The sequence below is a fragment of the Nyctereutes procyonoides genome, unplaced genomic scaffold (genome assembly GCF_905146905.1).
Source record: "Nyctereutes procyonoides isolate TBG_1078 unplaced genomic scaffold, NYPRO_anot_genome, whole genome shotgun sequence".
In the NCBI taxonomy this organism is placed as follows: domain Eukaryota; kingdom Metazoa; phylum Chordata; class Mammalia; order Carnivora; family Canidae; genus Nyctereutes; species Nyctereutes procyonoides.
The window spans coordinates 14274876-14288116 of NW_026575020.1; the positions used below are offsets into that span (position 1 = coordinate 14274876).

At 47.8% G+C, this 13241-nt stretch overlaps 1 protein-coding gene across 10 annotated transcripts in view; it reads left to right on the top strand.

Annotated features, from left to right (window-relative positions):
* The window catches only part of MSI2 (musashi RNA binding protein 2), a 390492-nt gene that overhangs the window by 324428 nt on the left and 52823 nt on the right, over positions 1-13241 (top strand). For all 10 annotated transcript variants that reach the window (XM_055318531.1, XM_055318537.1, XM_055318554.1 and 7 more), the window contains exon 9: positions 6068-6182. In XM_055318531.1, coding sequence (XP_055174506.1) covers positions 6068-6182 — 115 coding nt within the window. The remainder of the gene's footprint in view (positions 1-6067; positions 6183-13241) is intronic.

Consider the following 13241-nt stretch of genomic DNA (forward strand, 5'->3'; position numbering starts at 1 on the left):
CGTCCCTGCAGAAAGTCCCTGTGCCTTCTCCAAAAGCCAATGCTAAGCATTCCCTCCCACCACCCCCAAGGAGAGAGGGCGTGGCATGGGACTGGCTGCCTTGGCATGGGCCATGGTAGCATTAGGTAGACAGACCCAGCTTCATTTTTTTTTTAAGATTTTATTTATTTATTCATGAGAGACACAGAGAGAGGCAGAGACACAGAGAGAGAAGCAGGCTCCATGCAGAGAGCCTGACGTGGGACTCAATCCCTGGTCTCCAGGATCACACCCTGGGCTGAAGGTGGCACTAAATCTCTGAGCCACCTGGGCTGCCCCAGACCCAGCTTCATACCCAACCTTAGCACATGTGGCCTGGGTCCGAACCGTGAAGTGTCTAATGTCCTTGGGCCTCAGCTTCCTGTTCTATAAGATGGATTTCTATCTATAAAGGACATCATGGGGTCTGCTGACACAAGACTATGGAAGGTGCATGAGATGAAGGTACTGTATCGTGTGTAAATGTCTTGAGGAAGCTAACTGCCGTACTTACAAAGAAAATATGTTTAGGAAACGTGTACCACCACATATGCACCTTAATCCTCAAAAGGTTCAGGAAAAAATAAGCATAGATACAGATACGGATACAGAACAGTTCTTTGTACTGTCCTTGCATCTCTTCTGTAAGTTTTGAAAGCCTGTCTACATAAAGAGTTAGATCTCCTTGCTAAGTGGCTTTGGAGCGTGATGGGCAGAGGCACCCCACCTCAACAAGCAGCCAGCATAGAGGGTCAGAAACATGCAAGCCCACATCAGGCCTCTGATTCATCCTCTGGAGGAACATACTGCTGCCCTAACCTGTCATTAGAGCGGGTTCAGCTAGATCATTGTTCTCATCCCATCACTGTGCGGGCTACGGGGAAGCCACACCCTCTTCTCCAAGGCCAGTGTGCTAGGGGCAAAGCAACATCTTTGAAGATTGAAAAATTAAAGCAAATCCCACCTACCTTTGTGGGGGTTTGGCATGTCCTTGGCATTCGGCCCCTGGTGTGGGGTTGCTTCGTGGCTTCGCCAGCTGTGAGACTTAAAATGGAGACCGCATCTTCCTAATGTGAGCAGTTGGTCACAGGTGACCTCTGAGGCTTCTTACAAGCACAAATCCAAATGGAAGTTTCTACAAAATCTCTTCCTCCTCCAACCACACCGCTTTTTCCAGTCATCATTGGAAGCTGTAGCCGTTTTAAGAAACTGCTAAGGGTGGGGTGTGAGCTGTTGATTGAGGAGATTCAAGGACCAAGACTTGGAGATGGTTCCTTCCTCAGAATCTGCTGCCACCAGGGCTGTGCTGGTGGTATGGAGCATTTACTGTAAATAGGGTTCTGTGGGGGCAGAGCTGAAGCAGCCAGAGCAAGAGGCCTGGTCACCTAGAAGAACACTACTTCTGTTTATCATAGGAAGCCAGGCAAGCCTGCCTTGTGCCCCATGGTGGATGCCATGGGGTCCCGTTTCCTCACTGCCCTTCACTGATCTCTTGTGGTCATTGGTCTCCGAAGACAACCCTGGTGAGCTTCACCTCTTGGTATGTGCACCCTGTGGGGTCCCTTCCCACAGCAAATCTAGACTGACCAGGTATAACCAGTAGAATGTGATGGAAGTGGCAGTGTGACTCTCAAGCCTAGGTGGTAAGAAGCCTTGCAGCCTCTGCCTTGGTCTCTTGGAATTCTCAGGCTGAGACAGTCGCTCTGGGAACTCAGCCACCATGGTGTGAGAAGAGGGAGTGCTGTGGAGAAGCCAAGAGGAGGCGCCTCTCCACGGCAGTCACAGCTGACCAGCATCTACTGCCCACCCACTGTGTGCGAGAAGAAGCCACCTGGAACCTCCAGCTGAGTCCAGGCTTTGTCTGGCTCCAGCTCCAGCCCCAGGCACCGTCTGACCACCACTACATGAGAGACTGCAAGCAAGAACTTCGCTGGGCCCAGTCAGCTCACAGAAGCATGAGAAAGAATGATCGATTGTTGCTCGAGGCCACTAAGTTTGGAAGGTGTTTGGTACACAGCAGTAGATACGTGGGATGTCGTGTGTGGCCTCATGACCTGAGTGTGTGACTGGAGCTGGGGAGATTTAGGCTGGTTTTCTCCCTTTGGGTTCTGACTGGAACTCGGGGTATTCATGCTCAGTTCTCTAACTTGCATGAGGCCCAGTGGGGATAATGGGGGTGGGGGTGACCCAAATGTGGTCTAACTCAAGAGGCTGCAGAGGCTGGCAGGCTCAGAAATGAAACGGGTGGGGGGGCAGGTTGACCTATGAGTATTTGCCTTAATGTTAGGAGAACAAGACAGAACCTGTTCTTTTCAAGAGAACGAGAGCTCTTGAGGTGGAGGCTTGCCGTACTCATGTCTGCATCCTCCCAAGCCAGCACTTACTGGGCACATTGAGTCCCTCAGCGTTGTTGGGTTAAGAAGACCAGGTCTCCACGACCCTAATGAGCATGTGTCATGTGTGTCAGTCCATGCTCTGTACGGGACCTCACGAGGGACCAGGGAAGTAGGGGCAGACCCTGACTCCTGCTCTGAGAGCTCACAGTCTGATGGGAGAGGTGAGGCTTCTACCAATCTGCTGAGGGAAGTACTTTTCATGCTCAGCAAGCCCCTGGCCCCCCGCAAGGACTCAGGATACAAGCAGAGAGTTGCTATTCCTCTTTCCCGTTTTGTATGTCTTCAGAGGAGCTGGGGGCTGGGTGGGCAGGCCTCCTGGTCCTGAGAGATCTTTCGAGAAGCCTGCAGTGCAAGTCAGGCCAAGGCTCCCTGGTGTGGTAGCTACCTTTCCCTGTCACTCAAGTGCCCAGGATGTGCCGGGATCCCCCCAGAGAGTGCGTGTGCCACAGCCCCTGGCCTCAGGGAGCACTCACAGTTGACACGGCGGGCGGTTGACAGAACCCACGCAGTGGGTGCTGCCCAAAACAGTGCCAGCAAAGACAGAGCAGAATTAAACGGAGCTGCCAGCCTTATTCAGTGCGAGGAATAGTAGGTGGGTTTGTTTAAAATACTCCCATTACAGTCAGTTAACCTTTTATGTTACCTAAATGAAAACTGTATAAACCTGAAATTTTCGTTGATCAGGTTGCCTAGGAACAGGCAGCAGGTTTTCATAAGACAATGCAATAGATTGTCACCGATAGGGCCATTAGGAAGTGAGCTGGTTAGCAGTATTATTCTAGATCCTGGTGTAATGATCTGTCTGCCTCTGCAGAGCACACCCATCTTCCCAGGCTCGGGCAGGCTCTTGCAAATGAGCTTTCTCAGCCTGCTTGTGAGTCCCGAGGATAGCATCTAGGAGCAAACTGTCACCCTGGGATTAGGAGAGAAGTCCGAAAGACCCAGGTCTGAGGAGTTTATTTCTTTTTATTCACTTTCCCTACCCCTACCTACAATAATACCCTGAGCAGAAAATGTAGCAAATAAACACCAGTAACAAAATGCAGCATAAAATGAAAGAATAAAGTTGCTCTAAGGCGACTTTGGTATGTCTTTTTAATATTTTCCTCTGTAGGGACACCTGGGTGGCTCAGTGGTTGAGCATCTGCCTTTGACTCAGGTTGTGATCCTGGGGTCCTGGGAGCCTGCTTCTCCCTCTGCCTGTGTCTCTGCCTCTCTCTCAGTGTCTCTTATGAATAAACAAATATTTAAAAAAATGCTTTTCCCTGTATGATATGCATATACACTTAATTATTTCCCACAGAGTCACTGTAATTTGCTTTTCTCCCCCTTACATTTAGGGTGACCAACCACCCTGGTTTGCACAGGACTAAGGGTTTCCCGATACCACTGCATGTTATAATCAGCATGCTTTGCTGTAGCTTCACAGCTCTGAGTTAAGCTTGGGTGAACCAAACCTAACCTCCTCTTCTTGGACACTTAGGATATTTCCTTTAAAAAAAAATCATAATTAATGCTTGTCACCGCAGTAGCCTTATCCACATGTCCATGCAGGATAAACCCCTGCAAGTAGCATTATTCGATCAAAGGATGTATACTTGGTTAGAGCTTTTTTTTTTTTTCTTTCGGGTTGTCCTCCAAAAAAATATGCGCTGCGTTCACCCTTCCTCCCTGTACTCTCAGAGATTCTGACATCAAGGAATCCTGTTGTCATGGCCAGTCTGATAGGTGACAGTATGTCTCGTTTGGGGATGTCATACGTGGCATCTGATATGAAAGATATGTCTCATTATGAGTCATTTGCAAATTGCTTGTTCGTGTCCTTCACTCATTTTCATTTCAGGATGCTCATCTCTTTTTACACTATAAAAACTCTTTGTATTAAGCATGTCAGGCATGATTGTTGAGCCATTTTGTCCATCCTTTTAAAGTATACATGGCTATTCTTTAAATAGCAGGCGTGAATAAGATGTGTTATCTGGTGTCTCTGAAGAAAGACGCGTTAATATTTTAGGTAATTAAAGCTTCCCTCAAGCCCCATATATGTATGTATGTATATATGTGTGTGTATGTTGTTTTTTTTTTTTTAAAGTAGGCTCCATCCCAGCATGAAGGGCCCAATTCGAGGCTTAAACTCATGACCCTTGAGATCAAGTCCTGAGCTGAGGGCACCTGGGTGGCTCAGTGGTTGAGCGTCTGTCTGCCTTTGGCTCAGGTAGTGATCCCAGGGTCCTAGGATCAAGTCCCACATTCCATAGGGAATCAGCTTCTCTCTCTGCCTATGTCTCTGTTGGACCCTTAACTGACTGAGCCATCCAGGTGCCCCTAACATAATTTCTTAATCGTGAAGTATTTGGGATGGGATGATTTGAGAGGCATCCATATCTCTGATATGGATAGCCCATGTAGATCCCTTTAAAACAATATAAGGCACACACTTTAACTTCTTCCTATCTCAGACATCTTGGGAATGATACTGATTTTCTGTGTGATAGTGAGTCCCTCAACAGCTGTTGAGCTATGTGGGGTTTTGGCTCCTGTACCATATTGGCCCCTGATTCTTGCCTTTCCTCCCTGTCAGACTGATCAGACTGTCTTGCTGATAGTCTTTGCTACTCCAGGCACCCCTGCCCTCCAGGCACCCCTGATAGTCTTTGCTACTCCAGGCACCCTATGGCACCCCATCTCCATCGTCGATGGAGTAGTCGTTAGCACCAGCTAACGATGCGTGTTAGGTTTATCAGTAAACTGAAAGCAAGTAAGCACTGAGCAGGAGTCTGAGACACGCTCCTGAGAACAGCGTAGACGCTTCCGTGGGCCGGAGTTTTACTTCTTTCCTGGAGCTTGTATTCTATATCATTAAGGCTGTGAAGTAAGTGGTTTCTGGGTTGTGTGAGCAGAATAGGATTAAGAAATTTGGGAGGCAGAAGGAAACAGGAAAGATTAGCAACCACTCGAAGACGTAGCTGCAGAACGAGAAACCGGTAATCCAGATGGACAGAAGCAGTGTTTAATGTTATTAGTTCTCCCGGGAGCGTGCTGGGGCAGCTTCTGCGGAGATGGTGGCATTGGCGACCTAAAAACTTTAAAACTCCAGCTTCCAGGCCTGTGCCTGCCAGGCTGTGGCTTGACGTTCAGTTTTCTTATCTGTGAAATGGAGCTAAAACTAACTGGCCTGTTTATTAATAAGAAATAGAATGGGCGGGGGGGGGGGGGTGGCGCTGATGTGAAGAGTCATGGCCTGAAGGCATTTGTAAACCTTCAGGGGGCCAAAGGAGCAGGGGGGATTATTCCGGCTGCTGTTGTTTTGTCCTCACAGACACACCCAGCAGCCCCATCTGCTTCTTACCTCTGGGGCCTTCTGCTCACCTTCCAGCTGAGCTCTGAACCCATGCCTGTGGGGCTTCAGCCCACGTCCTTGTCACCCCTCCAAACCCAATTTCACCCTTGTAGGATTTTCCAAAGCAGGATTTGCAACAAGTAGCGTGTTTTCTTAAATATTTGTTTTGCAGGCCATTTGCTTGGCATGGCTATTTTTACAGTGAATAAGGAGCAAGGCTAAAAATACCTTAGCGGGTAACCAGATCAGTTCTGCATTTGACATTTACGTGGCATTCATTTGCATCTCATTTGTTCGCCTTTCTGTTGAACAGGTAGAATGTAAGAAAGCTCAGCCTAAGGAAGTCATGTTCCCACCGGGGACAAGAGGCCGGGCCCGGGGACTGCCTTATACCATGGACGCGTTCATGCTTGGCATGGGAATGCTAGGTGAGTCCGGGCGGGACCCTGGGGACACAACGCAGAACCACCATGGACTTGGGACTGCGGAGGCCTAGACACCCAACTGGGTCACCTACCAGTTGGGCAAACTGCCTTTGTGCGTTTCAACTCCTTCACCTGTAAACCCTTGTAAGATAGTTGGACCATTATAGAGATGGATGGATGGATGGATGGATGGATGGATGGATGGATGGATGGATGATCATCTTATCTCCTGCCTAGCTCATAGGAGGTTCTTGATGTCATTTTAACTCCTTTATACTCTCTTCTTCAAAAGGAGAAAGCTGGCCCTCTGCCTCATGCCTCTCTATGGACAGGGTGTTCTTAAAGACCTGAGGACTCCTGGCTGGCTTCACCCATGTGGGCAGAGGCTCTATTTTTCTAAAACTTGGGAGAGGAGAAGTGATGAGGGTGGGCTCTAATCCTGTCTATTTAAATGATTAACATTTTTCTCTTGGGATATCAGAATTTGCATTTAAATGGATGTTTTAAATGGCCTGTTTTACTCCTTATTTGCCCAAAAAGAAAAAAAAAATGATGAAAGACAAAGTGTGTTTGTTCTGACAAAAAATGATCTCTCCTGGCTTTTAGAGAAATTAAGTTGCATATTATGCCCCTTCCTTAAAGGTATCTCTGTCCGTCCTGCGTAGATAATTGAAAATCTTGCCACTGAAATGGCATGAAAAATGGAGAAAGCAGAGGGGAGGCGTAATGGTGTGGGTCGCAACAATAATTAGAAATTTCAAAGCGAGAGAGCGGTATTTTAGTGCGAGTTATTGTGTGTCGGGAAAATACTAATTAAATGGGATAAATGGTAGTTAATGGTAAAATTCCATTCAGGCACATGATCTGTCTGGTTTTAATGGATTTTCATTCGGTTTGGCTACGAGTCCCCCCTTCTACATTGTTTGATCGGCTCTTTATGTATTTTCAGATTCACAGCTCTTTAAATCATTCCTGGCTCCATTTGAAACGTATGAAACTTTTTCTTGATGTTATACATTCTTAAAAAGAATTGGGTCTATTTTGTCTGAGGAAATAACAAGAGCCAGTAAAGTTAGTTCAAGGAACTTGAGAGACAAAAAGAGATGCCTCAAGAATCCTAAAGGTGGTGGGGATGTTACTTCTTCCCGAATTAATGTTTTAGGTTTAACTGAGTTTCAGTGGAAATTCCTGTTTACTTCTTTAAGCATTGGCCAAATGATTCTAACACAGATTGGGAAGCAGAAACACATTAGACTAGATAAGAGAAGTGAGAAAAGACTAGTTTGACCAAATAGCAGAACATGGCACAAAGCTACAGTAATGAAATAGTATGGTGTATAGTCACACACCTGTTGAGAGAAAAAGTGAAAGCAGATGCACTAATTGTATTTCTATGTAAGAGTGTAGTCATTATGAAGAAGTTACTTTTAAAAATCAGTGGTGGGGGGTGCCTGGGGAGCACAGTCAGGTAAGCGTCAGACTCTTGATTTTGGTTCAGGTCATGATCTCAGAGTCGTGAGATCGAGCCTCGAGTTGGGCTTTGCACTGAGCATGGAGCCTGCTTGAGATTCTTTCTGGCCCACTCCCTCTGCCCCTTCCCCACCCCACCCCTGCTCATGCTCTCTCTCTAAAAAAAAATTGAATAAATAAATAAAAATCAGTGGGAATTATCTCCTGATTGACAATGAGACATTTGTCCAGCTCTTGTTTAAAAAATAATCTTTATGTAGTCCTTACCTTACATTGTATACCAAGAGAAGCTCCGAATGAACTAATAGTTTTAAATTTGAAAATCAAATCTTAAAGAGTTGCCAGTTTGGGGAGTCTTGAATTTTTAACAGTGAGTATAAAGGTCCTGGGGCATAAAATGGGAGTCCTTTTAGGATCAGATGTTCAGGAAGTTCCCGTGCCTTTCTGAGTCTAACTCGATGCCTTTTACATGCTGGGAGGAATGACCTGTTTTCTTCAGGGAGAAGCAGTCATGTACAGCAAAGCCAGCTCACTCATGTCGATTGCCAGAGAGCAAAGGTGCAGCAATTCTCTTCATCCTAGAATGGAAGCAAGGGCCAGGGGCCCACATCTCTACAGGAACCCAAGCTCGGACCCCTAAACAGAGGGCACCCACTGGTTTCACAATGGAAGCCAAGGCAGGGAGGCTTTGTTGAATGCAGGAGGTACTCTGTGGCAAGTAGGCTTTGAGCACCTACTGCATGCCTGCCCTGGGCTAGCACTCACTGGTCCCTGTCTTTCGGACCTTGTGGTCTAGTAAGAGTGACCACAGTTAACAGCTAATTCTACAGATAGCTAGTTAGTCATAATAGTTCTGGAGTATTTTAAGAGCACATAATGAAGGATGGAAATTAGTCTGAGGAATCAGGGAATACCCCCCCCCCCCCCCCCCCCGTGGAGGTGACCTGTTAGCCATGCTAAGAAGGATGAGCAAGCTAAGGGTGATCCAGACAGGAATAGCCTTGGAAGGCTGAAGGTCCTAGTGTGGAACCCCGAGAGCCCACTAGCCTGGCTGAGGGGCCAGGTGCACGCAGGCGTGTGTGAGGAGGAGTGCTTGGCTCAGTACCTATTGAGATATGGATATGTGATGAATGAATGGGAAGTGGTTACTCATCTGCCCCCAGCCTTTCCCTGTCTCTCATAGTCGAAGTTACGACTTCCCTGAGCTTCAGTAAAGAAATAATTGTTGGTTAGAAATGTTGTCATGGCGAGGCTGTGAGTCCTTGGGTCCTAACCTTCCCTGGGCCACCCCCTACCACTGACATCCTTGCTGCTTCTTGTCTTTGTCCCATGTAGCTCTGTTGAGGCTGCCACTAAGCAGAACCCTCAGACCTCAACTGGCTTCCCTCATGTCACAGAGCCTTTCCTCCTCCTCCTCTAGGCAAACAGAGAGCCCTTTATTTGGAATTGATGGTGTCAGCCCAGCTTCCACTAAGGCAGAGGCTGTGCAAGCCAGTGAGGAGAGCTTGGGACTTTAGAACCAGGTTGAGACTCTTCACCCCATGAGCTCTGTGAGTTGGGCAAGTGCCAACAGCTCTGTCCTTCAGTTACTCAATCCTCAGAGAGAGGTATGGGAAACTCCCACTTCATGGGGTTGTTGAGGATCAATGAAATCTTATTGTGCCCTGCCAGTGCTGTATGTCATCAAATCCTAGGTGCTGTGGGTAGTAAAATGCATCTTTGTACAGACATTCAGAAAGAAAAACGCAGATGCTGTTAATTAAACTGTACTAAAGCTTTCTTACTGCAGTGACTGTGAGATAGAGCTACTCTCGGAGATGGTAAGGTGTGAAAAAAATGTACATCTTCCTATCAATAAAATACAGTAGTAGATACTCAAACTGGGAGCTCTTATCAGTAAAGGAGTGGGGAGCCCTAGGCATTCCCACCTGAGCAGGTGCCCGGCACCCTTTCACGGGGGATCCCTTCCTACCAGTGGCCAGGAATACAGCCAGACCTGCAGGTGTGGCTTATACTGTAGCACCTGCCGCCTGCTGCTCCATTCAGACCCTTGGCCCAAGGAGTTGGATCATATTTGAGTTTCTGCCTCCCAACAAAGAGCTGGGCTCTGGGCTCCAGGCCTCATTAGGCCCTAGTCCTCCTGAGCCTCCAGTCAGTGTGGTGAGGGCCTCCAGGTACCTGCTGAGACAGGCCTCCTGAGAGCTGCCAAAATGTGTCCTCCACCAGGAACCAGCTCAGCCCGAGGTCCAGGCAGAAGGGGTGAAGTGGACACAGCACCCAGGGAACAAATACACAGTCTCATGGCCTGATTGACCTCTTGCCTCCTCAGCCAGACTGGAGTCTCCGGTGAGCCTTTCATGCACTCACTGGACACTCCCAGGGCTACCCTCGGCTTCTGCCATTGGAATAGCCTGGCATCCCAGACCTTTGGGCAAGGAAAGTACCATCTGTGGTGCCGTGACTGAAGCCCTTGCTTCTTGCTTCTTCCCTCGAAAGTGGTGGCATCAGGTGGCATCTGATTCTTTGCTAGGGTGGGATGGCCTGACATGTCCCCAAAAGTTACCTGGGTCACCCCCTCCAGTGCATATCTGTCCTGGAATCACCACCATCACCCATCACATGTCCACATCATCACCGCAGTCATCATCAGCCACAATTTGGTTGATGAGCTCGGCGCGGGCAGAAAAATGTTTATTAAAAGTTCATTAATGAAATGAGATTTTAGGGATGTAAACTTCTGTTGTTGGAAGAGCAGAAAAGTATGTAACACTTGGACAGATTTTCAGAAGCATGACTAAACCATTAAAACTTTCAATCCATTCATTCAGCAAGTATTTCCAGAGTACCTAAGGGCCAGGTACTGTTCTGGGTGCTGAGGATTCAGCGGAGCCTGAGGTCCCTGATCTTAGGGAGCCAACATTCTAGTGGGACAACAGATATGCTGGTCTATAAATGACATGGAAACTGTGAAACGAATTTTTAAATATCCTTTAAGATTTCCTCCATTCTTTGGGAGGTCTGGTCAAAGGGAGGCTGATGAGCGTATGGTTACAGTTATTCTTGCTTGATCTCTCTTGATGGAGCCGCATCAGGCCTTGGCAGGAAACCTACAGCTGTTTTGGTTTTAGCTTTCACGGCCTTTGACAGAGTCACAGAATAATCAGCCCGATGTGAATCCCTTAAGAAGAATGTAGGAGAGAAGAGGAGGGGTCATCCTCAGATCAGCTCTCCCTGCCTTCGAGCTGGACAAAACCAAAATCAACTAAGACCCTCGGAAAGGTCTTCTTGCAGCCCTTCTGACTTTGTTCTGCTGCCTCACGGCGGCCAAGAAGGGGCCCAGAGTGAGCCAGCTCAGTGCACTAGAATCTCTGAGTTTTCTTCATGAAAGTGGACTTAATTAAAGCAAACATGATTATTGTTGATATATTTTATTCCTTTTGGCCTACTCTGCCCTCAGCCACGTAACCCTACTGCCTCTAACTGTCTTAACCTCACTGGGCACACACTATTGAATGTGCTGGATACCACTGGTTAGAGAAATGCCTCATTGCTGAGGCCATGAAGGAAAGCTTCCCCTGCAGGCCTGGAAATAGTGGGACTCTGTAGACCAGCTGAAGAAAGCCTGAGGCATTCTTGCTAGCGCTCATACTGAGAAGTCCCTGTGAAGTCTTGACCCAGTGTTCCCCGACATTAAGCCCCTCTGAAATGAAAGGGAAAAAAAATCACCCAGAAGCGATGAGGAGCTCTAATCTGCGGGTGTGCACTAACAGATCAAAAGGAGATTGGCTGGAATTTAGAGCTGCATGTCTAGACTCATTTGTAATTTCAACTGGGATTTGTCTTTCCCCAAAATATCTGTTGAGGTCATTCCCAAGGAGGTCTCCATTTGTTCAGCTGTTTCCTGGTGGACAGAGGAAGCTCAAAATTCAGCTCTCCATTTTCCTTCTAGAACAACACAGTACCCCAGAACTTTCTGTGAGGATGGGAAGGGCCTGTATCTGCGCCGCCCAAGATGGTGGCCATGAGCTAATGTGGCTACTGAGCATTTAAGATGTGGCTCATACAACTGAGGAACTGAGGTTTTCATCATAATTCAGACTTAAATTTAAATTGGACAGCATAGGCCTAAAGATGCTCCTGTGGCTCGGGATGACTCTGGAGGTTGATTGAGTATCTGGGTGGACTTTGGCCTTCACCTCCCGGCCTGGGAAGGGCTCTCTGTCCAGAGAGGGCTCACCTGTCCAGTTGTTGACCTGGTTGTGTACCTCATGGAGCCAATGTGGTGCCCTGATTAACGTTCTACATACCACGTGCCACATATGTCACACTTTGGCAGATCCCTGGATAAACAGCCTTTGTCTCTTGTCCTTTCAAGTCAGGGGCCTGGTGGGACCAGTTTTCCGTGACTGAGTAGCTGAGTCACAGAGCCTGAGAGAGGATGAGTCATGTGCCCACCTAGAGTACAAACATCTTCCAGGGTTAGAGCAAACGTCTTCCAGAGTTAGAGCAAAGATCGAGAACCACAATTCTGAGAACTCTGCCAGCATCCCCAGAAGGGGGCCCTGAAGCGATCTGACCGGCAAATTCAAATTCTGTTGTTGATTGCTGGCTTTCTTTTTTTTCCCCCCACAATGGAAACCAAGAAGGGTGGTCATCCAGGCAGCAGGCTTAGTTTTTCCTTTAGTGACAAGAGATAATTACTGTGGGATTGATCAGGCATCCAGAGTACTGGAGCACATAAATTGTGCAGTGGCCAGTGCGGGAGGGGCCCAGCTACTAATGGAAGTGGTGGCTGGGTCATCTCGCTGTAATATGGCTTGATGGAGCATCCACATCGGTCTGCTGTAATGTGCTATTGATATGCAGCCAGCCAATTTCCCCGTGTGGCTGGGGCTGTGAGCTGCTCGAGCAGAGCTGGGCTGCACGGCAGTAAATGAAGAGGAAAATTGAAGTAATGTTGTATTATAAATTTATGATTTCATCTGCCTGACCCAGAGGATGTTGGTGATGGGGGGTGGCGATAAAATCCCCCACTCTGGTAGATGCCAAATTCTTGTCTTTGTCGTGCAGGAGACAATATTGATGTGTCCGGGAAGATTGGGGTGAGCCCCCAAATTGGGGTGAACTCGACCATGCTTGTCTTCCTTCTTGTTGAAGACCGTCCAGTATGCCAGGAAGAAAGCAGATAAGAAGTGGTAGTGGTGGCCTGAGTCAGGGAGGGATGGGGCATCCCACCCCCCTCCACCCCACCCACCCTGAGGGAGTCTGAAGGTGACACGTGGGCCTGCAGTTCTGTTCTCAGATTAAAATATTTCAGACCCCTAGTGCCGAAGATAGAAGCAAAGGAGTCATTTTTCATCAGGAATGGCCCTAGGCAGTGGTGATTTGGCTGTTTGCATATAATCCGTTTATCAATATTGTTGAAATAATGGTTTAAGAAACCTAGTCATGAAAGATCTGATTTGATAGCAGGTGATTAATTCGAAGGAGAACTGAGCTGGCCAGCCATGAAAGAAATACCAGGGAAGAAGCCAGTGTGTGTGTGTCCACTTAAGGCATCGACTCTCCCCCACTTAAGGCATGGGCTCCCCC